The sequence below is a fragment of the Typopeltis vanoorti genome, chromosome 10, assembly GCF_054136105.1.
Source record: "Typopeltis vanoorti isolate ZY-2024b chromosome 10, IOZ_Tvanoo_1.0, whole genome shotgun sequence".
NCBI classification, from domain to species: Eukaryota; Metazoa; Arthropoda; class Arachnida; order Uropygi; family Thelyphonidae; genus Typopeltis; species Typopeltis vanoorti.
Genome location: NC_143558.1, coordinates 134920754 through 134944929, shown reverse-complemented (window position 1 = coordinate 134944929; position 24176 = coordinate 134920754). Strand labels below are relative to the sequence as shown.

Sequence of the window (24176 nt, the reverse complement as noted above, 5' to 3'; positions counted from 1 at the left end):
AATTTAATTGTTAAAATTCATTTAAACAATCGTAATAAGGATTAGAATATCCAATCCTATATATATATATATATATATATATATATACACCAGTGCGCAGCGACTTATGTGTGGGATGCTTTTGTATTTCTATTGATATTGGTTTGTCAACAGGCTAAGAAAAATAAATAAATAAAAACATATAATCTTAATTACGCACAAAACCCAGGTCCTCTTATAAACACTATGACCTCCTTCGTTTCTTTACCTGGTGGATCACGTTAGCCTTCTGTTATGTATTAACCCTGAGTCGCGACACTGTGCTTTTGACTAAGCTGCCTTCCGAACTGGCAGCGTTTTGTTGTGTGCATTTGAAATGAGTACATTTAAATATTATTAGGTATCAAGTGAAACTTGAATGTGAACTAACGCTGTAGTTGCGTTAACATTTTGCTCTCAGTTATTTTTAATTCTTCATTTTTTTGTTAGGTTTGACCATTCCTTATTGTAATGTTTACTTTAGAGTATGGCTCTCAGTCTCTTAATTCTGTGGAATCTAGGCAGGTAAACTTTTCTCAATTACAAAATAGTGCTGCTAATTCCAACGAACCTAACAATTCGGACAGTCTCCCACGTTCAGTACATTATCATTATCAGGTAAGACAATCGTTTTATTTGCATAACTTATAAGCTAGCAGTAAACATTGCTTTGTAACATTATGTGTGCATTCTTTGGTTTCATTGCTTAATCTTGCTTTAAGGGTTAAAATTGATGTCAGCTCCTAGAGAGAGTAATGCATTAATACTCAACATGATAATTCATAATATTAATGCTTGACATCACTGAAAAAAAAAAAAAGAAAAGAAAAGAACGTGCGTTGTTGCATGCACGACAAAGATTTGTCGATATATACAAAACTATATGGGTACTTTGTAGTGCTCATTTTTGGAAATGCTCTGCCCTGAGGTTTTAAAGACAGGTTCTTTTAAGAATGTCGTTTGACAGACATCTTGTTATTTAGTATTGCTAACACATACGGAAGTTTTAAGATTCGAAAAGAGTACAGCCAAAAATTATTTTTAAAAATGATGAGAACTTATTTTTGATGTTGATGCTGTACTTAATTTGCAAGTTAAACTCTGGCGTGGGATAGTGACCTTGTATTTTTGAACTCGTAAATCTGAAGTTATAAAATATTTTTTTTTATCTTAAAGCAGCTTTTAAAATAAATGTTTCTATGGCCATCTGTAAATGAATTTATGCAAAGAAGAATAATTCATTAATTATTGAAGTTTTCATTATGTTTAACGTCGAAAGCTGTCAGTTGAATTTAATTGCAAAATGATTGTTTTTCCTGTTAATTTCAGATACTGTTTGCATAAAGTATGTTATGTGGAATATTATCCTTTCACCATCAGAAATATTTTTCCTATATACAACCCATGACTGTATTGATATAAATTGTATTTTTATGCTGTTCATACGTATCTATTAAACGTTGTTAATGAAATCATGTGTTGGAAATTGCTCTGATTGGCATGCCTAAGAATTGCAGATATAGTGATGTTGCCAGTGTTTGAAATGTATATATTTATATCTGCTATTGATATGAAATATAAGTGAAAAATGGCCATTCTTTATGAAGTAATTATTATAAGGTTTAGTATTGAGAACCAATAAAGAAGTGGATTATAGTTAAACCTTAAACTCTGTACTTTGTTGTGATAACTCAATGTTTTGCATTAGTCTTGCACAATAAAATGTTCTGTTTAATTACAGAATACCTATTACTTGTGAACTGCAGTTAAATGTAATCTCTTTTAATTTACTGCAATAAATGACAATTCAAACACCCCTATTAAGAAGATGGCAGTATAATTTATTTATATTAAAGATTTACATTGCTATTTACTAAGTGATATAACTTTTAACTACCATTTATTGAGTTAACTGTTAACAAGTTCACCTCTGACATGTTTATATTTGCCACAGATCAACATAATTACATTTTCGATATTGCATAATTATATTATTGTTCTTCATTATAAGGTCTTGATCTAACTGCATCTGGACTGCTGTACACAGATCTGGTCACCTAGGTTGCAGCTAATGACAGAATTACAACTCAAAAGCCGAGGATTTAAGAGCACTTTTTTTTGAGTAAATTGAAATGACTAAACAAATTCATTGAAATGACTAAACAAATTTTAATGGAGATTCTAAATAAATTTTCTTTTAAATTTGGTGTTCACTGGAGACTAAAAACCAAATTTTATTCAGCCAGCATGAAGTTATTTTTGTTTGATATAATTTTGCTAATAAAAATTATCTAATTGAAGATTAAACTGATATATTGGTATAGTTTAATCTACATCCAAAATAACAAATGTTATTAAATTTTAACCAGTCAGAATGAAATGAAATGTCTATATAATTTTGAAGCATTTTGCTTTGCAGATGGTCCAAATAAAGCAATAATTGAGAGCTCAGCATTTCAGATAGATATCAAAATTCAATAAAATCTACTCAGCCCCAGTGAGGAATAATTTATGGAATATTATCATCATCATCCCAAGACCTCATGGATTCAAAGATTTATCTAGACAGTCCCTTTTTTCATACATACAGCTCATCACAACACGTCTTGAACACATTCAGATTCTCCACAGACACCATGCTCTAAGGCAGTGCATTCCAATCATTCACAACTCTCCATGCAAAAAAACCTGCTTCTCACTCTCCGTTATCTCATATTATTTCATCTTCCTTGACATTAAGATTAATGGTATATCACAGCCAAGTAACTTGGCTTTATAGAAACAATTTTTGCTGTGGTGGGGGGTAGGTAATCCTGTCTGGTCAATTTATCTATCTTGTGGGGGGGTGGTGAAAACCTTATTCTAAGTGAAAATGCCCTCCCACTTTGATATCTGACTGGCTAACACCCTCAGATGAAAAGTCTTTATAAGGATTCCTTGGGTTGTATGGATATTCATCTCAGCCAAGAAGATCATGTGCAAATTGCCAGAATTTTTTAGTATATTATTATCAACAGACCTCCACGGAGTCAAGAGACTCATCATGGAAGGTACCACTCTCACATGTACAGCTTATCACATCTCGACTTTCACTGTCTGTGCAATCTCCGCACTCACATGCTGTGCATTCCAATCACCCACCACTCTCCATGCAAAGAATCTACTGTTCATCCCCTACTTATACAGCCTTATTCAGCAATGATTACATCTATATCTATCTGTTCTCTGATTAAAGCTTGGTTCACCTACAAAGGTGTCAGCACCACTTATAATTCACAAGTATGTTCAGACACAAGTTCTCATACACTGTACAACATAATTATTAATTTCAGCAGTAGTGTGTTGTGTGTTATCCTCTTATGTGGATATTACCTTTCCATGAGTTGTACTCCAGCAGGTGTCAAATAATAGTAATAATAATGACTTAACACCTTAGTGGTGTGGTTCCTGGCTTTTAACTTTCTACCATTGTCCCTTAGTTTCTAACATCATTGATCACTTGTAGCAAATTATCATTAATGTAATATTCTGTTTGTGATGTCCTTAGTCTAAAATTAATAGTCTTGCACCTAGCAATACTGAACAGACATTCATTATCATTTATCCATAGAATAAGCATTGCATCAACCCATAAGGATTCCGTATCAAAAATGTACCGCATCACTCTTCCTAATTTGTATCATTGGCAAATAGTTGTATATTACTGTGCAGACCAACTCCATTATTATTATCATAAGAGTTAAACAACAGGGTTCAAATAGAAAACTAATAGCCATTGGTCAGCCTCTCTTTCCATATCACAAACATTTGTAGTTTATATTATTATTTAGGCCTCCAAGGAGTCAGACTCATTACGGGAAGTCCTTCCTAGGAAACGAGTCTTATAGACTTGTTTCCTAGGAAGGACTTCCCGCCAAAGTCCATCATACCACTCCTTGAACTCATTGACTATTCTAGCGCTCACCACTCTATCAAGCAATACATTCCATGGTTCAACCACCCTCCATGCAAAGAAACCACTCCTCATCCTCTTGCGTAACTTCCAGGGATGGCCCCTTGTCATCACTCCTTCCTGCTGTTCAACCAAGCGAAAGAACTCCCCAGTGTCAACCCTGTAACCACCTCTCAATAGTTTAAAAGTCTCAATCATATCACCTCTCCTTCTTCTATCCACACCAAACTCTGCAGTCCACATAAGCAATAATATAAGCATCAACACGGGATATGACTTGTTCATGTCTGTTTTAATAACAATAAGATCATCGTCCAGAATTAGTATAAATTATATATTTAATTTAATCCTTTATCCAAGTGTAAGCAAACAAAGTTTGCTCCTGAAGTATCTTCAGGCAACTTGTGGCAAAGTTGCACTGAGTTCGCATCACTTTCCTTAGTATCCTATAATGCAAAGCACATTTCCTTGCAGACATGTATAATGCTATTCATTATGGGAAAGGTCACTACCCAGACCGGTTTCAACCTTTATTGAGGTCTCTTCAGTGGGAGCCAGACTGAAAGGTGATGCCAAGGTTTGAAGTAATGCAGAAGTCATATGCCAGTTGCCAAAAGGTGTCACACCTTACTATTAAATTACTCTGGATTAGAGAAAGATGTGCTTTGCCTTATGGGATACTAAGGAAAGTGATGTGAACTCAGTCCACCTTTGCCACGAGTTGTCCCAGTCCTGAAGATACTTCAGGTGCAAATTTTGTTTGCTTACACTTGGATAAAGGATTAAAGCAAATATATGATTATTATTATTCCTGATACCTCCAAGGAGTCCGAAGACTCCGCGGGAGGACACCTACAACTGTTTCAACCACTACACCAAACCTCTACTACGAACCATCTCCATCAACGCCATCTACTTCTTACCTCCACCACCACCATATATAATTTATAGTCTAAGCAAGCAGAAAAAAACTTCCACCACAATTAGTATCTTCACTGAGGGTTGTTGATTCTTGTATAACACATGTATATTTCAATAGCATAAATTATTGATAATTATGCTCAAGGGATGTAAGACCATGATGTGATAGTACTTCATAATGCAGTGAAGTTTTTAAATTATTACTAGCTCACTATCAAAAATTTTCGATCCAATTAATCTGTTGTCAAGTTACAAATATTGTCAGATTTTATGTCTTCAAATATACTACTAAGTGCATCAGTCCATCCTAATCTTAGTTTTCCTCTGATCTTTTTTCCTGCCATCCTAGCAAACCCATGTTTTGCATATGTTTACTCTCCTTTCTCTCTTTTGTTTTAGTTCCCATATCGCTCTGGATTAACCTTTTTTTTTTTTTTTATTTTTAAACAATTCCTCTTTGTTATTTTGCCATCGATACTGTCTGTTCATTCCCTTAATATCTCTTAGAACTGTTATTTCTGTGGTCTGCAGTCTTTAACCAACTGTTTTATTTCTATCCCCCTTTTCTTAACTCTATGATTTTAAAATTGATTTGAAGACTGGGCTGTATATTGATAATTTAGTGCTCACAATACAAGCTTTACTTGCTCCATTATTTAGTTTCATACCTTATTTGCTGTCTTCTAAAAAATTGTATATAAATAGCTGAAATATATTTTACTTTCTCATTTCTCCATTGAGAATACAATTAATATTTTCATGTTGAAAGTTTTTTTTCATAGTCAAACTATTTATTTATGCAACTTTATTTCCATAGTATTTTTATTGCTGATTTTCATACTGAATTTGTTGCAGCAGTCATTCAGTTCATTTGGGTAATCCTGAAGACTTCTATTGGGTTTATTTAGGAATATGTAATCTGCTTAAGTGTAGTGCTGAGATTAACATCTCCCATTCTGATGTTGTCTTGCATCTGATTTTACATCAAACCATTGTTCTCTACCATCTTCATTTCTAACTTGCAGCTTAAATATAAACTGTTGCACTGTCCTGTTTTATCTCATACAGTATTTCTCTTGGAATCTTGTCATATCCAGATGTCTTTTCAGATGACAAAACTTAAACACAGATCTTTGTTATATTTTCATAATTGCTCAATTATTTATTTATCTTAAAATGAAAATTTGATTCTAGCAACTTCTGTTTGGCCTAAACCAAGCTTGTTTCTTCTTCTCCTATGCAAGCTTCTAAAAACTTCATTGGAACAGTCAGTAGGGAAATTCCTCAGTAATTCTTACATTCAGTTTTATTTTCATTTTTAGAGATAGGTATACCAAGAGCTCTACTCCAAGTCATCTGAAATTCAACCTTCCTAGGGTTTCTGAATTACTCAGTGTAGTTTCTCGTTTACTTATCACCATATTTTGAGCATTACCTGATTAAATATCAGTTGTACAGCTGCCTTTTCACATGTATATTTCTTAATTTAAATGCTAAAGCTGTTGATTCTTGTAAATCAGGGCTGTAATCTGAGTAAGTCTAGAGATTTATGTATATAAATGGATAATTATTTAGTAGTGGTTTAAGCTATTTAAAGATAATGGTTGCCTTTATTATGAACATTGTGTACTGTGTAAAATTTATCCATAGAGTTTTGAGAAAAATTATATATTTTTTCCCTTTAATCTTAGTGATATTCATCTTGAAGATACTAGAGTAATTTCTGTTATTGAATTTAAAAGACAGTTTTTTTATTATGATTACTGTCCTTCTCTATGTATTCCATCTTTCTGAGTAAATTATTCTTGCATTTTGGATGTTAACATATCCCTCGTCTGTCCAATGGGTCTCTGACATAAATTTTGTTAATTCTTTTAATAGTTTGTTTTCTAGTTTTAAATAATGTTCTATCAACATTTGATTGTTGATATATTTGCGATGGTTTTCACTGACATTTCACATACTCCTCATTTCCTTTAAGTGGTCTCTGGGGAAATGTAGACTACTCCAAATGCATCCTGTGAATGTTTTCTTCTGTTCATGGTAGTTATACAAAATACTGCAACCAGCTTGACACTCCTCTGTGCAGAGGAGTGACAAGCATCATGTCTTATGCATAATTAGGCATTAAAACACTTGTAAATAATTTTCAGAACAGCTGGATCTGAGAATTTTTTATTCTAAATTTTACATAAAGAAAAATAATAATTATGCAACTAGATATTCAATATTAACTTTTATTTGAGTTAACTAGAAGAGGAAAGTTGATATGACTGAATGCTGCACAGCCAACTTTAATTATTCGTTTTTGTTTTTTTTCTTAGTGAGTTAATCATAATTGAGTTGTAGTTAAAAAAAAAAAAAAAAAACTTTTATATACGAAAATGAAGTGTTTGTAGGCTTAAATTAGCAAAATATGTAATTATAATAATAGAGGTATTTACAAATCCTTAATGCTTCCAAGTGTGATCTGGCCACACTTGTACTGTTGTACTCAGATTTTGTCACCTAGTTCTCACTGATGTGAAAACATTGAAGAAGGTCCACAGATCATTGACTAAGACAATATCAGCACTGTGGAATGTTGGTTATGGAGAGAATTTAATGGAATATAAATTACACATGTTGTTATCGATTTCACGGTATGATATGAACACAGATGGATAAGAAAATATCTATTTATTAACTTAGAAGCTAATATTTTGCTGGTATTATATCCAGCATATTATATCCAGTATAAGTAATTGCAGCGTGCAACACATGACTAAAGTCCTAATATGGTACCATCTAGGTAAAAAAAAAAGTTCAAAGTTTTGAAATAGTAGTCCAAATGATAGTCTTAGAAAGTTTAAAAAATAACATAAAATATTAAATAAAAGTAATAAATATTAATTTGGTCTTAGGATGACTGTCTCCCAAATCTTTGGTAGATTTATACAGCCATATTTGTTAAGGTTTGGAGTATGTTTTAAGGCTTCTGTTGATTCCAGGAACAACCTAGTAGAAGGTTGTTCCTGGAATCAAGTTGACTTATAAAAGCTTGTGTGCATTACTTTTGTTTCTTTCCAATTGATCTGTGTGCAGGGGTATCCAAAGCATGGTCTGCCAGACCCAACTTGCCATAGTGAAAGTGTTGGATATATTTTTTGTGTTCACTGAGGCAGGTGTCCACAGTTCTTTCTGTCTGTCCATAGTAGGCTTGATGGCAAGAACAGGGCTCTTCATAGACTCCTGGATGTGATAAAGGAGTGCATTTGTCCTTAGGTGAACAGATGAGAGTTGTTAATTTTACATAAGGTTTGAATACTGTGCGTAGTTGGTGTTTGTTAAGCACTCTAGATATCTTTTCAGATGTGCCTTTAATGTATGGGATGGTGATAGCTTTGTTGTAGTCTTCTTTTTTTATTATTATTTTTTTTTACCTAGATGGCGCATTATTAGGACTTTACGTCTTGTGTTGCACGCTGATTACTTATACTAACCTCACTGTTACACCGAATTGTGGTTGTCTTGCTTTTGTAACAAGCTTTGTGTTGTGTGCTCTGAAGATGCTGGATATAATACCAGCGAAATATTAGCTTCTAAGTTAATAAATGGTTATTTTCTTATCCATCTGTGTTCATATCATACCGTGAAATCGATAACAACATGTGTAATTTATATTCCATTAAATTCTCTCCATAACTAACATTCCACTGTGCTGATATTGCCTTAGTCAATGATCCGTGGACCTTCTTCAATGTTTTCACATCAGTGAGAACTAGGTGACGAAATCTGAGTACAAAAGTACAAGTGTGGCCAGATCACACTTGGAAGCATTAAGGATCTGTAAATACCTCTATTATTATAATTAGTTATAATAATAGTTATAATAATTTATAATTATTATAACTGTCTTACGAACACATAAGCCTATCCACGTGTATAAATTACACAGTTTGGTGGATAGCAGGAAAAGAGAATAGCATGACAACCACCTTATTCTTACATTGACATGTAGGAATAAGGTGGTGTTCAAAGCATTGGTCAGAACATCATAGTTTTTACTATGGTGGGGGAAAAACATTGGAGAAGGTCCACATATGAGCGACTAATGCAATATCAAGACTCTGGAATGTTGGTTATGGAGAGAAGTTAAAGGAATATAAATTACACAGTTTAGTGATGGCAGGAAAAGAGGTGATATGATGGAATGTTTGAGGGGATTTTATCTGATTAATTCAGAAGGGATCAGAAAAAAGAGTAGAAGGTGAGAGGTGAAGTGTGAAGAATGATGTGAGGAATAAATTTTTTTTTTTTTTTCATGGAGTATTGTGGGTGAATGGACCATATTATCAGAATTCATTGTGAATGTAGGGAGTGCTAAGGATCTTGAGATTCCATATAATAAATATGTTGTTAGTTGAGTGAACCTCCTCTAGTGAGTCTGCTGACTCCATGGAAGTTATGATAATACGAGGTGCATCTAGAAAGTAAGGTCCATTCACAATTTACCACCAAATGAGATATGAGAGGCAGGTCTCACGTGCGTTGCAGTATAGAGTGACTTATTAGCTAGCTGTTGAAATTTTGCTTTCGTTGCTTTAGTGTTTGTCATCTGTGAATAATTTATAACGAGTCTTGTGATATAAAAAAAAAAAAAAAATCCTGCCAGTTGGAAGGTTTATTGCTTGATATGGTTTTTGTTGGTGGAAAACAATAGTGCTGCAGAAATTTACTGACGACAGAGTAAGGTTTGTGAGCCTAACATAAGTGACAGTAAGGTTAGGCAATGATGTTTGTTTAAAGAAGGATGCAACAATGTTCACAATGAAGAGTACAGTGGTCAGCCAAGTGTGGTGAAAGATGATTTGGTGAAAAGAGTGAACATGAAAATTCATGAGATGTGTCACAATTACAGAACTTTCTTTTGAATTCCCAGAAGTTTCACATAGCGATTCCTGAAATCTTGACAGAACTGGGGGTATAAGAAACTGTGTTCCAGGTGGGACACAGTTTCTTATACAGTTTCTCAAAAATGCTTACCAATGTGCATAAACAGCAACAAGTGGTCAATTCATAACGTTCCAGAACAGAAAAAATTTTGGAGCATTATGAAAATGAAGGAGATGAACTTTTTTCCCTGATATTGTGACTGGTGACAAAATGTGGATTTTATACACAAACATCATGTGTAGTGGTGCCATTCATCATCTCTGAAGGGAAAAAAATTCAAACCGGCACTGTCGGTCAAAAAAATGGCCACTGTCTTTTGGAACTGGAAAATCTTGCTCGTCGATTTTCTTCAGCAGGGAAATACAGTTAATACTGATGTATATTGTGAAACACTGAAGAAACTCGGACATTCAGTTCAATGTTTGTAAGTCAGTGCCAACTATGTGGTTAAATAAAGTATAAATGTAGGTATTTTAGTGTATAATAAAAGTTTTTCTTCTCTGCCACTTTTTTTTTAAATTCTTGACTGGACCTTACTTTCTGGATGCACCTTGTAATAATAAATATTTTTGTGTGTAAATTGTGTTTGCATATTCCTGGCTAATTTGACTGGTTTCAGAAAACCTTGAGTTTCTGGGAGGTGAAAAGCTGCAATAAATATTGCAATTCCTAGATGGTTTTAACCCAGGTCTTTCCAAAGGATCTCATCAAAACTGAATGCACTATACAGAGGCTCTTTAGAAGAATATGTACTACAATTATTTCCAGTGAAAACACTGCATAGAACATAAGTTTATGGAAAATAAAAACCCACCAGAGGAATGAGATGTTTAAACATATTGAATTGTTATTGCCTTAAAATTATTCAAAAGGTTTGGGTCATAAGTGGTCCAATGTTATTGACAATTTGATGAGATTCAGTGATGAATCCTGGATTCAGTTTGATTTTGATAGTTTGGACTAATATTGCACATTCAATAGTTATGAAAAGCTAGTAGATTTAAAATCTTTTCATTGAACAAAATGTCTTCTGGAAAGAAGAACATGAAGAGACAGTTGAATAATTAACCTTTAGTATTCATAAGAAGTACAAAAATCATCAAATTCCTGATAGTGTGCCATCGTCACTAAAAATTGTAAGAAGTAGCTAAAACGATGTACAGGTATCCCTCGATTAATGCTGTTAATTAATCCCTTGATGTTACCGCGTTAATCAAATCTAATAATCAACGGTAAAAAGTACAATTCATCCCTGATCGATTACTATACTAATAGTTTCCTTTTATATGGTACTCTTTTAGGAAAGATAAAAAATGAATGCAAAGTAAATGTTTAATAAATACTTGTACTTACATTAGTTACTGCAATTTTTTTAATCAAAAGAAGTTATAAAGAGTTGTTTGAAAGTTTTAGTTTTTTTCTTATCAGCATAAATTCTACAATAACAAGCAAAATGACTCTCTAGACCTCGCAAACAAGCATTCTTCGATTAACGTCTGGATCCATATCCATTACTTGCTGATTAAGCGATTCTAAACTGCAAAATATTCCATCCAGTTCTTTGACTGTTATTTCCTTTGGAACCTCATCTTCACATTCCATTTGTTCATTGTCTTCATATGTGCATTGTTCAATTTCAAGAAGATCGCTGTCACTGAAATCTTTTGAATTTGAATCCAATAATTCTTTAACATCTTCTGCATCAACACCATCAAAACTGGTCTTCACCAATTGCAACGATTTCTTTGACCACGTTGTTCACAGGATTTTGAAAACAACCTAAGTCATTAGCGCATTCTGGCAGAAGGTTTTTCCAAACAGCTTTCATGCAACTAGAAGACACTTGCTCCCATGAGTCACAAATGTTCTCAGTTGTGTGTTTAATGTTAAATTTTTTCCATAATTCGTGGAGCGTAATCGCATTTTCTCCCCTTGTTGTTTCTACTGCCTTTGAGAATGTCTTTTTAAGAAAATAGACTTTGAAAGTTGCAATGACGCCCATGTCCGTGGGTTGTAGCAATGATGTCGTATTTGGTGGGAAAATTAAAACTTTCACATTCTCACACAGATCATTAAGAGGATTTGGATGACCAGGTGCATTGTCTAAAAGCAAAAGAGCTTTGAAAGCTAAGTTATTTCTCTTGCAATAAGTTTTAATTGCCTGGCAAAAATAAGACTAAATCTTCCAATCTTCCATGTTCATGATTTTGCATGGTAAATTTAAAGGCGCTTTAATCAAAACTTTTGCCACGTATATCAAGGGATTGCCGCAATAATGAAATCCGCATTAAGCAAGGGATACCTGTACTTCTGTGGTTGCTGTTTTTCAATGTTTCTGCCCAGTTTCATTGTCTTTATTGCTGATTTCCATACTAGATTTATTACAGCAGTCATTCAGTTTACTCAGGAAATCCTGCAGACCAGTACTGGATTTCTTTAGGAGTATAACATCATCTGCATGAAATAATGAGCTGAAATTAACATATGCAATTTTGATATCAGATTTGTTGCCTCTTTCCTTCATAATATGATTCATACAAACAATAAATAACATTGGAGATATGTGCCCCCTTGTCTCACACCTGATATCAAACAGTCTTCCTGTACTTTTGATTTCCAACTGCTGATGTACAACTCAAATATAGACTATGTATTGTTCGAGCTTTTCTCTTGCCAGGCACCTTGTCATATGACTTTTCCAGATCTACAAAGCTTAAATACAGATCCTTGTTATATTCTCATGATTTTTCAACCATTTATCTTAAAGTGAAAACCTTATCCTGATAACCTCTATTGTTAATGAACCCAGTTCCAAGCTTCTCTTCCACAATTTTTCTCAAATATACATACTTGAATAAATCTTATGAGGAACACTCATTAGGGGAATGTATTTATAATTCTCATTCAGTTTTATTTCTCTATTTTATAGATGGGTAATATGAAACCTCTAATCCAAGTCATCTGTAATTCAATCCTGTGACCCTGCAACCTTCTGAATCATTACATAGTGTGGCCACTGTTAAACTTTTATATCTCTATATTTTCAGCATTACTGATTAAATATGATCTACTCCAGCTGCCTTTCAGGCTTTTGATGGATTTCTACCTCAAGTATTGATATGTCTTCTTGATTGCATTCCTGTTGGTGTTCTACCACTGTGCTGTTACTGCTTGTTTCATTTAGCATTCTTTTAAAGTAATTATTTCAGACATCTAGAATATCTTTATCTTAAGTCTTCTTCATTCCATTTTATCATAGATCTAAGAGGAACAATTCAGAAGATGTCAAAATCTTGCAGGATGACTTGGATAGATTGGAGTTCTGGGCTAAGGAGAATGGATGTCAATTTAATGTGACAAAATGTAAGGTTATTCATTTTGGGGTGAAAAGATTAGCAGCAGTATACCACATTCGTGGAACTGTACTCCAGGAGATTGATGAGGCCACAGACTTGGGAGTGTTGGTGGATAGGGAGATGAAGTTTAGGGGTCACATTGCAAAAGTAGCTAAATCAGCTCATCAACTCACTTGGTTGTTGAAAAATACCTTGACGAGCAGAGACAAGCAAATTGTACCTCTGTACCGAGCCTTGATAAGACCTCATCTCGACTACTGTGCCCAGATTTGGTCACCTAGGTTCCTTCTTGATGGGGAGGAGGTGGAGAGGATCCAGAGGCGAGTGACTAAGATGATAGTAGGTCTATGGAATGAACCATATGAGAACAGGTTGAAGATTTGTGGGTTGCAGAAATTAGTTGATAGGCAGAAAAGGGGAGATATGATTGAGACATTCAAATTGCTAAAGGGTTTCTATAGGATTAATTCAGAGGATATTTTTGAGATCAGGACTGGTGGTGGGAGAACTAGGGGACACCTATGGAAGCTGGGCAAGAGTGTGGTTAGCAGGGGTGTTAGAGCTGGGTTCTTTACTTTTAGAGTGGTAAATGAGTGGAATAAACTGCCAGAGTCTGTTATGGGTGCTATGACGGTGAGTGAGTTCAAGGTATGATAGATACTGTGAGAATGTTGTATAGTTGTGTGGACATGTTGTTTAGGGCCTCCCTCGATGAGTCTAAGGACTCCCTGGAATCACCCGTAATAATAATATTTGATTCCTCTTACAGCTTCCAGAACATGTTGCCATTTTCCTGAGATTTATTTTTGTGTCCTTACCACTATCTTCCTGTTACTTTTGTTCAGCTAGTTATACCTACTACTTTGCTTTCTTACAGTTTTCTCTGTATTCTCGCAGAGCATCGATATGCTTTCTTCTTTTCCTTGACTGCCTCTTTAACTTCCTGAATCCGCCAGGGGGTTCTAATTTTTCTATCCTTGCAGACAACCTGACCACTTCTCTCTCTGGCTGAATCAGTCAATGTTTCCTTCAGGGTTTGCCACTGAATCTCCATAGTTTGGTTCTCGTTTTCAAGCTCTTTCATGTTTTTCTGAATACTGTTTGTGTACTTGAGTGTACAGTTCACCTCTGAAAGGTGCTCATATTTGGGCACCTTTCAGAGGTGAACTTTCAATAAACTTTCTTATGATTTTCAATTTTATCCTGCTCAAAACTAAATGGTGATCACTTCCAATTTCCAATCCTCTGTATACTCTTGTTTTGAACTGGCATGAAGATGATACTTGCAATAATAACATAGTCAATGAGACTTTTTTTATTTCTTGCTTTTTCTCTATATGAATTTGTGCACATTTTTATGTTAGAACATGGTCTTAGTAATATTTAGTCCGTGTCATGAACAGAAATCTTTCATTTACTTATCAATATTATTAGCTTTCATATTTTCCCAAATATTTCTATGTCTTTTAATCATTCCTTACTCTGGCGTTTAGGTCTCCAGCAAGAACCAACTTTTCCTTTTTTTTCTTTCTGTCAGCTGTTTTCTCTAATGCTTAAAAATTCCTCCATCTCTTCTTTCCAAGAATCTTCTCTAGAACCTTAGGCACAAATAAGTCTCATTGTCCAGTTCCCCATTCTGATATTTGTCCACATCACTCTACTAGATAATGCCTATGATTTAAGGAAATTATCCATGTATTTAGTGTTAAATATAGCTAATTCTTATACATCTCACCTGTTTTCTTTTCCTTCTTTGTTTTAGTAATACCTATCATGTTGATCTGGTGCTTATCTAATTCTTCTACTAGTTTCATTGATGATTCTTATGCTGATGGTGCCCATCTTGAACTCTGCTGATATTTAGTTAGGATTTGTTCCAGTAGCTGACTATGAGCTGTTCACCCCTGGTAAACAGCTCATAGTCAGCTGAAGAAAACAATATGGCATTGTTTAACCAAGCATGGAATTCTGATATGTTGGATCATCATTTGGCATTTTTGTTTAAGCCAGTAAGAATAGTTTGATTGGCCTAATTCCAAATTGCCAGCCCATTCTCAATAATAGAATGGGCTTTTAATAACCACATATTAAAATATGTGGTTATTAAAAGCTACTAAAGCTACTAATACTCTGTATGATGAGAAGGTGACGATTAGACATTAGGTCAGAAGTCCTTGTGGGTTCTCCCCATTCCTTAAAAGGCAGTGTGGAGATCTCTCACCTGTTATCCAGCTTTAACATTTAAACATCCTGAAGCATAAATATTAACATGCAAGAATGTTGCTCATGTTTTAAAGTGCTTCTTTCATTACATAAGCAAAGTGGATATTAAATCCAGCATTATTTCAAAGCTGAATGTAGAAACTATGAAAGGTTCATTATTTTAGTAGTACTTCTTTAATCTTGTTCTGTTTCCCATGTGAACTATCTCACTTTACTCTTCATACTTGGATATAAAATAGTTGGAAGAAGTGAGAGTGAGAAAGTAAAAATTGTTAGTATATTACCTAGATATAATAGAAATGAATTACAAAATAGGACTATGATGGCAAACTATTTTATACGTAGGCTGTGTAGAAGGAATGGATGCGAGTTTTTGGATGTGTGGAGTAAGTTTGAGGTAAGATGGAATTTGTATAAGACGGACGGCCTGCACTTGAGTGCGTTTTTGTTGGGCCCATATATGAGTGGTTGGCTGGTCAACCTATAGTACTTTAGTACCGTTATTATGGAAATGATTATGAAGATGTCTGCATAAGTAATGAACTGGATAAGAACAGAGATCTGCATGTTGTCATCCTGACCACAGAAGGAGTATGCAAGTAACATTGTCTATAGTATCAGCAACAAGGGAGTGAAATTCGTTGCTTGGTTAATATATTTGGACCTCATATTGTAGGCATTAGCAAGACATGGTTATCAGCAGACATACTAATTGGTATTGAGTGCAAATCATACAATATTTTTAGGAAGGATAGACATGATAGGATAAGAGAGGGTATGCTGTTAATGGTATCAGATGACTTGAATCCAGTTAGATTGAAGACCTATTATTGCAATGCTGGATACAGTTTTTCATGTGGTGGCGAGTTTGAAGCCATTTGGTGTGAGATGGAGTCTAAGAAGATTAAATACATAGTGGAGTGTTGTTACAGATCTGTTGGATCGGTTGCTAGTGATGAAGAAATGCATCAGCAAATAAATACCATGAGTGCCAAAAGAGTAATCGTAATGGGGAAATTTAATTGTCTAAATATTGATTTGGGGCTGTGAAATCACATGAGAATAAGGAAACTGAATTTATTGTGGTGTTGTGAGACAACTTCCTCAACAAGCATGTGACAGAAGGAACTCATAGTCAAAGAGTGATGGTAGTGATTGTAGTGTCAGAGCAAGTTTTAGTTAAAGATGTAACTATACTGTCTCTGGTTGGTGACAGTGATCATGCCATATTCACTTGGCTAAGTTTTCTGAATTTTTTTATTTTTTCTGAGTGTTCCATTCAGAAAAGATTATATGCTGAAATACAAAGCAGGAAATGATGACCACTTGAGAGGTACGCTAGGTTCTGCACCATGATATCAGTTGTTAGATGGGAAGGATATCGACAGTGTGTGGGAAGTGTTTTAAAAAATACCTAAATGATGGGATATCAGAATGTGAGACCCTAGAGTTCGAAGAATAAATAGAGTAGGAATTGAAACGGATGTGTAATCTAACTAAGCAAGAGATTCCTATGAAAAAGATGATGTGGAAGGAATACCGTATGCATAAGGATGATGTCACTTATGATAATTATAAGCAGCAGGACAGAAAAGTCACAAGTGTTGTACAAAAGGCAAAGTTTCAGTATGAAAAGAAGCTGGCTTTGCAAGTTAAAGACAACCCAAAAGATTTCTATCATTATGCTGCAAGTAAAAGAAAGAATAAATATGAAAGAATAACTCCACTAAATGCAGATGATATGTGGGTGACTGATGCAGAAGTGATTGTTCAGCTAATGCCTAGCCATTTTATTAAAAGCTATCGACCTGGTATATGCAACATTGAACTCACTGCTACCTCTGCACTGAATGAGGAACCTCGTGTATGAGAAGAAATTACTAGAGCTGTTGCACAAATTGAATAAGATTTCTGTATTAAGAACTGATGGGATATCAGCATGGTGCTAAAAGATTGTTCAGCTGAATTGGCTGTTCCTTTGAGCAGCCTCAGAACAGGTCAGATTCCACAGGAGTGGAAAGAATGTATGATAATCCCATTGCAGAAGGGTTGTGCAAAGATCTCTGTATCCATCATCAACCAGTAGTATTTCAGAAGTGGTGGTGAATATTTTGGAAAAGTGGTTAGGGCAGGTATTCAGAAATGGGTTGACAGAGAATCTTTACTTTGCAATGAATAGTATGGGTTTAGTAAGGGAAAGTCATGTTTCGGCAACTTGCTCACATTCTGTAATAACAATGTAATATCTGGTGAGTTAGACGAGGGGAATGGATACACCATGATACTTATTGATTTTGCTAAGGCTTTTGACAGAATGCAGCATGGAAGACTGTTGCATATATTGGAGAATATGAGTTTGGATTGTAGAATATTAGCGTTGATAAGAGGATGGCTGACTGACAGATATCAAAAAGTGGTATATGGGAAATGAGAGTCTGCAAGATTTAAGGTAACTAGTCGTATACCACAGTGATCAGTCCTTGGTCCACTGGTATTCAATCTTTATATTAATGATATTGGGAAGGATTTAACAGGTGATATACAGCTACTTGCTGATGATGCAAAGATAGGTAGGGTAATCAGGAATTCTGCTGATACAGTATTTGCAGTTGCTTTCAATAGGCTGAAATTGTGAGCATGGGAAGATGGATGTCAGTTCAATGTTAGTAAATGCAAAGTCATGCACTTTGGCATGACATTTTAGATACCCAATGTCTTATTATATTGGTAGGATTATACTAGAAGAAACTGGTCATGCTAGGGATCTTTCTAGTGTTAGCAGGTAGGTAGTTAAAGTTCAGAGGCCATGTAATAAATATTGCAAATACAACTCAAAAGATAATTGTAATGCTGAAACAAACTTTTGCATATAAATATAAGGATGTCATTTTGCCTCTTTGCAAGGTCTTGATAAGACCTCACTTGGACTATTGTGCACAGGTCTGGACTCCTCGTTCCCATTGTGATTCTGATATAGTGGAGAGAGCAAAGAAAGTGTTAAAAATGATATCAGGATTGTGGAATACTGATTATGAAGACAGATTGAGAATTTGTAGACAACAGACGCCAGCAAATAGGAGAACGAGGGGGGGGGTAATATGATTAAGGTTTACAAACTTCTGAAAGGGTCATACAGGATTTCAGTTGATGGAATTTTTCATTTTATGGAGGATGGGTGAAAGGACAAAATGGTATCCTTGAAAGCTGAGAATGAATGCCTCTAAGAAGGGGATGAGGGCTAGATTTTTCTCTTGTAGGGTAGTGCATGATTGGAATGAATTGGCATTGGATATTATGTGTGCAAACAGCGTAATGAATTCAAGTATGTTAGCTGGTGCTTGTAGTATTTGGCTTCCCTTGATGAGTCCCTGACTCCTTGGAGGTCTCTATTATTATTATTATTATTATTATTATTATTATTATTATTATTATTATTATTATTATTATTATTATACAGCTATCTCTATGGAGTCAGAAGACTCATTGTGGGAGATCCATTATTCATACAATACCTATCTTTTTAAACTCATTCACTGATGAAGCACCCACAACTACCTCTGGCACCCATTCACTACTCTTAAAGCAAAAAATCTAATTCTAAACACCCTTGCTAACCACACTCTTACACAACTTCCACTGTTGATCCTCTTGTTCACTCCCTTCCTGTCATATACTGAAAAATGTCTTCAGTGTCAGTCTTGTAAAATTCCTTTATTAACTTAAATGCTTCTATCATGTCTCCTCTTTTTCATCTATCTGCTTTGAAGCCTGGCTGTAAATCTATTCTTATAGGGAGCAATCCACAGTTCTGCCACAATCTCTGTCACTCACCTCTGGATCCTCTCCACAACTTCATCATCACCACAGAATCTGAGAATCCAGATCTGTGTACAGTAGTTCAGATGTGACCTTATTAAAGCCTTATACAGGGAAACAATAGCCTCTTTATCCCTGCTTGTTAGAGTATTCTTCATCAACCATATAATCTGTTGTGTTGTTTTGGTTACTTTTGCAATATGCCTTCTAAACCCCAATCCCTGGCCTCATCAATTCTCTTGCAGTTCCATCAATATAGTACACAGCTTCTGATCTCTTCCCAGAGTGCATCACCTTACACTTGGCCATGTGTAAGGTGATGAACACCCTCTGCATCACCTTCATTTACCATTGCTCTTCTCAGTTTAGCATTATCACCAGACAGCTGAATATTTCCTTTCAAATAATTTCCTGTATCGTTGATGTACGTATTGAAAAAGGGCCAAGTACTAAGCTCTGTTCTACACCACTGGTCACCTACCTTCTCCTGGACTCAACTCCTGCATAAACCATTCTTGGATATCTGTCCATCAGCCATCCTCTAATCCAAATCACCAGATTCATATCCATCCCCGTTTGTTCCAATTTATATAATAGCGTTCTATGTGGAATCTTGTCAAATGCATTTTCGAAATCTAGCAGTATCAATGAGTATCCATTCCTTCTTTTTCCCCTTACTACTTTGCCTCATACCTGGCATTCCGGTATTATAGGTTTTTCAACACAAAGTGTTGCAAAACCTATAATAATAATAATAATAATAAGCAGTGATAAGAAATACTCATGGACTTTGATGCCAGTACAAAGAGCACTGTCTCTTTTTTCTGCTAATGAACAGCCTTAGCAGTGCTCCCATATACCACTATCCTCAATTGTGATGTGGTGAAACATGGAGTGATTAAAGAATTAATTATCAGCTAATTGGGAAGTCTCCTGATGTACAAAACATCAAGTTTAGTTTTGCAACTAGCTTGTCTAACCAATTATTTTATTTTATTGTATTTTTTCTCTGTACCCTCAAATGAAGGAAGGTTGGAGCCCCTCAGTATGTTTTGGTGTGGCCTGGAAGTATATCATCTTGCTGCATGATAGTAGTGATGGAAAGGATTAAAACCAGAAACCTTGCTCTGGAGAGAAGACTTGGTTTCAGCTAGTTGAAGCCTCACATGAAACAATGGCAGTGTTTTGTTGAATAATGGTTTTACTCCAGTTAGGAAGATATCCCTCTAATGGCATGATCATTCACTAAATTTGTCAGAACCCATTTTGTGAAACAGAATTTGGATGGGTGGGTTAACAGTTGACAAGGAATATCTGTGTGCTGTACTTTGTCTGTTAGTGGCTTATGTAAAGTGTAACATTTTTTTTTTAATGATATAACATTTACTTATGCAACTTATTATAGCAATATTGCAAGCTGTGTTAGAACAAAAAGAGCATGATGTACACTGTTTATATTTCAAGAAAAACTTTACTACTTATTGATCCACAGTAACATAACATGTAATGTATTTAAATTTGCTTTATAAGAAATGTTTTTAATTTGTTCATTGTTACTCTCAAAGATTAAAAAAACATAAAACCAAGATATAAGAAAATATTTAGTGCTGAACACAGTTCCGCTGATACACATAACTTTAAATGGTATGATTATAAAATTTTTAAAATGTGAATTTCAAAATGGTTGATTAAAAAATATCATTTTGTTTTTCAGCTTTTTAAAATTTTTGTTTATACATTGATATATTTGAAAGTTCAGCAGATTGCAAATCATCTTTGGTTTTAGCTTTGATAATGTATAAAATCATTTTCAGTTATTTTATGGACTTGCCTCATAGTTATGATTTAATATTATTATAAGGTAATAACCTACTAATAATATATAATTTATTATATATGGTAGTTATGTAATCATAGTATTCATTATAACAGTGTCTTCTTTCCCCACAGCCATATGGATTGGAAGGATTTGATCGAGATTCTGCTGGCCATAATCCTTTTAAATCAGTTCCCTATGTTGATGTTTATCATTCAGGTATCTGCATTTTATATTATATGCACATCTTGTTACATTACTTAACTACCGGAACCAAACGTTGATTGATGCTATGCTTTATAACCACAAACATGTATTAGGTTACTAAGTTAAGTTTAATAAACCAACTTATTATAGCTCATTAATACTGTATTGTCTGTCCCTTTCACTATTCATATTACAAGTAATACTGTATTACAAAATATTCAAGCTTAATAGGCAGTTAAACCTGGACTCGGGCAGGCTAGTGTGTTCTAGCCCACCTGATCTTGAGGAAGTTAATGAAGTATTAACAAATGTAGTTATTTCCTTAAATTATATGGAATTTAGATCAAGATTAGAATGGTTTGAGTCAGTCAGAAGAGATTTAGAAGACAAAGTAGGTAGACCCTACTCGACCTTCTTCTTCTTTAGTATTCTGCAATTGAGCAGGTTCTTCTTTTAGTAGCAGAAACTTTCCTTCCAATCTCTACTCTTCTGAGCCTTCTCTTTCAAGGTTGTGTACCTGTCTCCATTGTGCATGTCATCTAGCATTGTTTTCTTTACTCTTCCTCTGGGTCTTTTTCCGTCTATTTTTCCTTCGATGGCATCTCTGATGCTTCCATTCCCTCTCAGAATATGTCCGATCCAGTTTCCCTTGCTTCTTTTTATCCCCCTTAACAGACTTCTTTCTTCTTCTACTCTTTTTAAGACCTCTTCATTAGTTATTTTATCTATCCATTTGATTTTTTCCTTCCTTCTCCAAATCCACATCTCAAAGCTTTCCAAAATCTTAATTTCTTCTTTCTTCAATGTTCCAAGTTTCAGATGCATAGAGGGCAACACTCCACACATAACATTTTATTAGTCTTTTCTTTAGGTTTCTATCCATTTTACTTCTGAATAAATTCCATTTTCTATTAAAGGCATCTCTTCCCATCACTATTCTTGCTTTCTAACAAATAATAAATTAGTTTTGGAAAAAAATTGCTTATAATAAACTAATGATAGACTCTTAATTGTTCATATTTAGGGAAACAAAACACACTTGTTGAAATGATTATTTTACTTATTATTGTTAAAATGACACTTGATGTTTCGACCCCTGTATTGAGGTCGTCATCAGAAAGATACATGTGTATAGGAAACCAAGTTGCACTCTATAAAGGTAAATTAAATCTACGATGTTACTTAATCTTTTTCTTAGCCTAACCTCTAGTGATAATAATAATAAAAAAAATTAAATAAATAAAAAATATAATAAAAAAAATAAAAAATAAATAAAAAGATAAATAAATAATTAATAAATAAAAAACTGCAACAAACTCTGCTAAAGTTCTCTTGTACTAAGATTCTTCTGGATTTCTACAGTTCAGATGGTTATATTTCGATTTTCTTCTGGACTTGTACAGTTCAAGTTGCTGTTGAATGTTGGGGGAGGGGGGGGGGGGGAAACTCTTCACCAAGTCTTCTTGTATTGAGATTTTTTCTTTGGATTATTCTGGTTGCTATAAAGGTTGCAAATGGGTCCTCCACATTCTTAGAATGGTTAGACCATCATATTTTTGTTCAGATTTGGATTATGTTTGAGCATTTCACATGCTTCTTTAAATTTCCTCTTGAACCATGTTTTGGCAAAGTGTAGGGATTTGGTACCTTTTCAATCAATTCTGTGGTATGTTTGGAGTGCATGGTCAGAAAGGCCGGTTTTCCCAAAATGGAGATATTTAATGTGTCGTTTGTCCTTCCTAATTGGGATGGTTCGCCCTTTTCCCCTATGTATGGTAGGTTACATGTGCATTGTATTTTGTAAACCCCTGGGTGGGCTAGGTGTGGAAGAGGATCTTTGGAAGAACTGAGTAGGTGTCTTAATTTCGGGGTTTTTTTTTTTGTGTCCCTAAATTCATAAATATGAATGCTGTTCACCGTGTAACCTTAAAAGAAAGGCTCTTAATTGTGTGTGTGTGTGAGAGAGAGATTATTATAATATTCTGTATGCTCCTTGAGGGTACGCACAGTGTACCTTCAGAATGATAAACATTTTGAAGATGGATACTAAAATCAATAGGATACGAGCAGTTTTTTTTATATATAGGTATACCTTGATTATCGCAGTTATTGTTGCCATGAAAAATACCGCAATAATCGAATCCGCAATAAACGGGATAAATAATGCGTGTAAAATGGATGATCAATGCCAAGGATTTTTCAAATCTATTAATTAAATTTTATATATCAAGTAAAAAAGAAATGTGTTAAACGTGTTAAGTAAAAAATGAAGGTTCATTTAGAAAAGCAAGATTATTCTTTAATCTTTATTTATATATAAGAAGTACATACAATTATTCTTTCTTTGATAAAAATTGGTGTAGAGTTGTCTGATGGAATTTTTTCTTTGTATAAAACTCGGTAGCAACGGATGGAATTTTCAATTTCCTGACGAACTTTCAGTGATCGCTCCAAGATTAGGATCGCCATTCAAGATTTTTTCTTTAAAATTTTCAGCAATTCTAAACATTTTGTCCATTTCTTTGAGGGTAAATTCCTTTGGTGCCAAGTCAATTTGTTCATCATTATCATCGATTTGAGCATCATAAGCACGTTCTCTCTCTCGAGGTTAATTAACCTCGAGAGAGACCTAATTAGGTCTTCATATTCCAGCTCCTTATCATGTGACCAAAGCAGGTCCTTAACATCACCTTTTTCGATTTCTTTTAGTCCTAGATCGAAGCCCTAGAGTTTGCAGAGTGGTCTAAAATATGGCGAACAATTGATTCATTTAGACTGTACTCTCTTGCAATTTTGGCTTTGGTTATGCCTGCTTCTTACTTATTTATCATATGCAACTTATCTTCTAAGCTGATCACTCTACGTTTCTTCTTGATAAGTGTAGACTTGAAATCATCCTTGTTTCTTTTAGTATTCATCGTAGGGGTAAATA

The 24176-nt window shown here is 34.5% G+C and overlaps 1 protein-coding gene across 1 annotated transcript in view; it reads left to right on the top strand.

Annotated features, from left to right (window-relative positions):
• Window positions 1-297: 297 nt before the first annotated feature.
• The window catches only part of LOC150102819 (transcription factor 12-like), a 269580-nt gene continuing 245701 nt past the window's right edge, over window positions 298-24176 (top strand). Inside the window, exons 1-2 of the mRNA XM_090399401.1 lie at window positions 298-636; window positions 21172-21256. Of these exons, the coding sequence (XP_090255527.1) occupies window positions 490-636; window positions 21172-21256 (232 nt within the window). The 5' untranslated portion in view covers window positions 298-489. The remainder of the gene's footprint in view (window positions 637-21171; window positions 21257-24176) is intronic.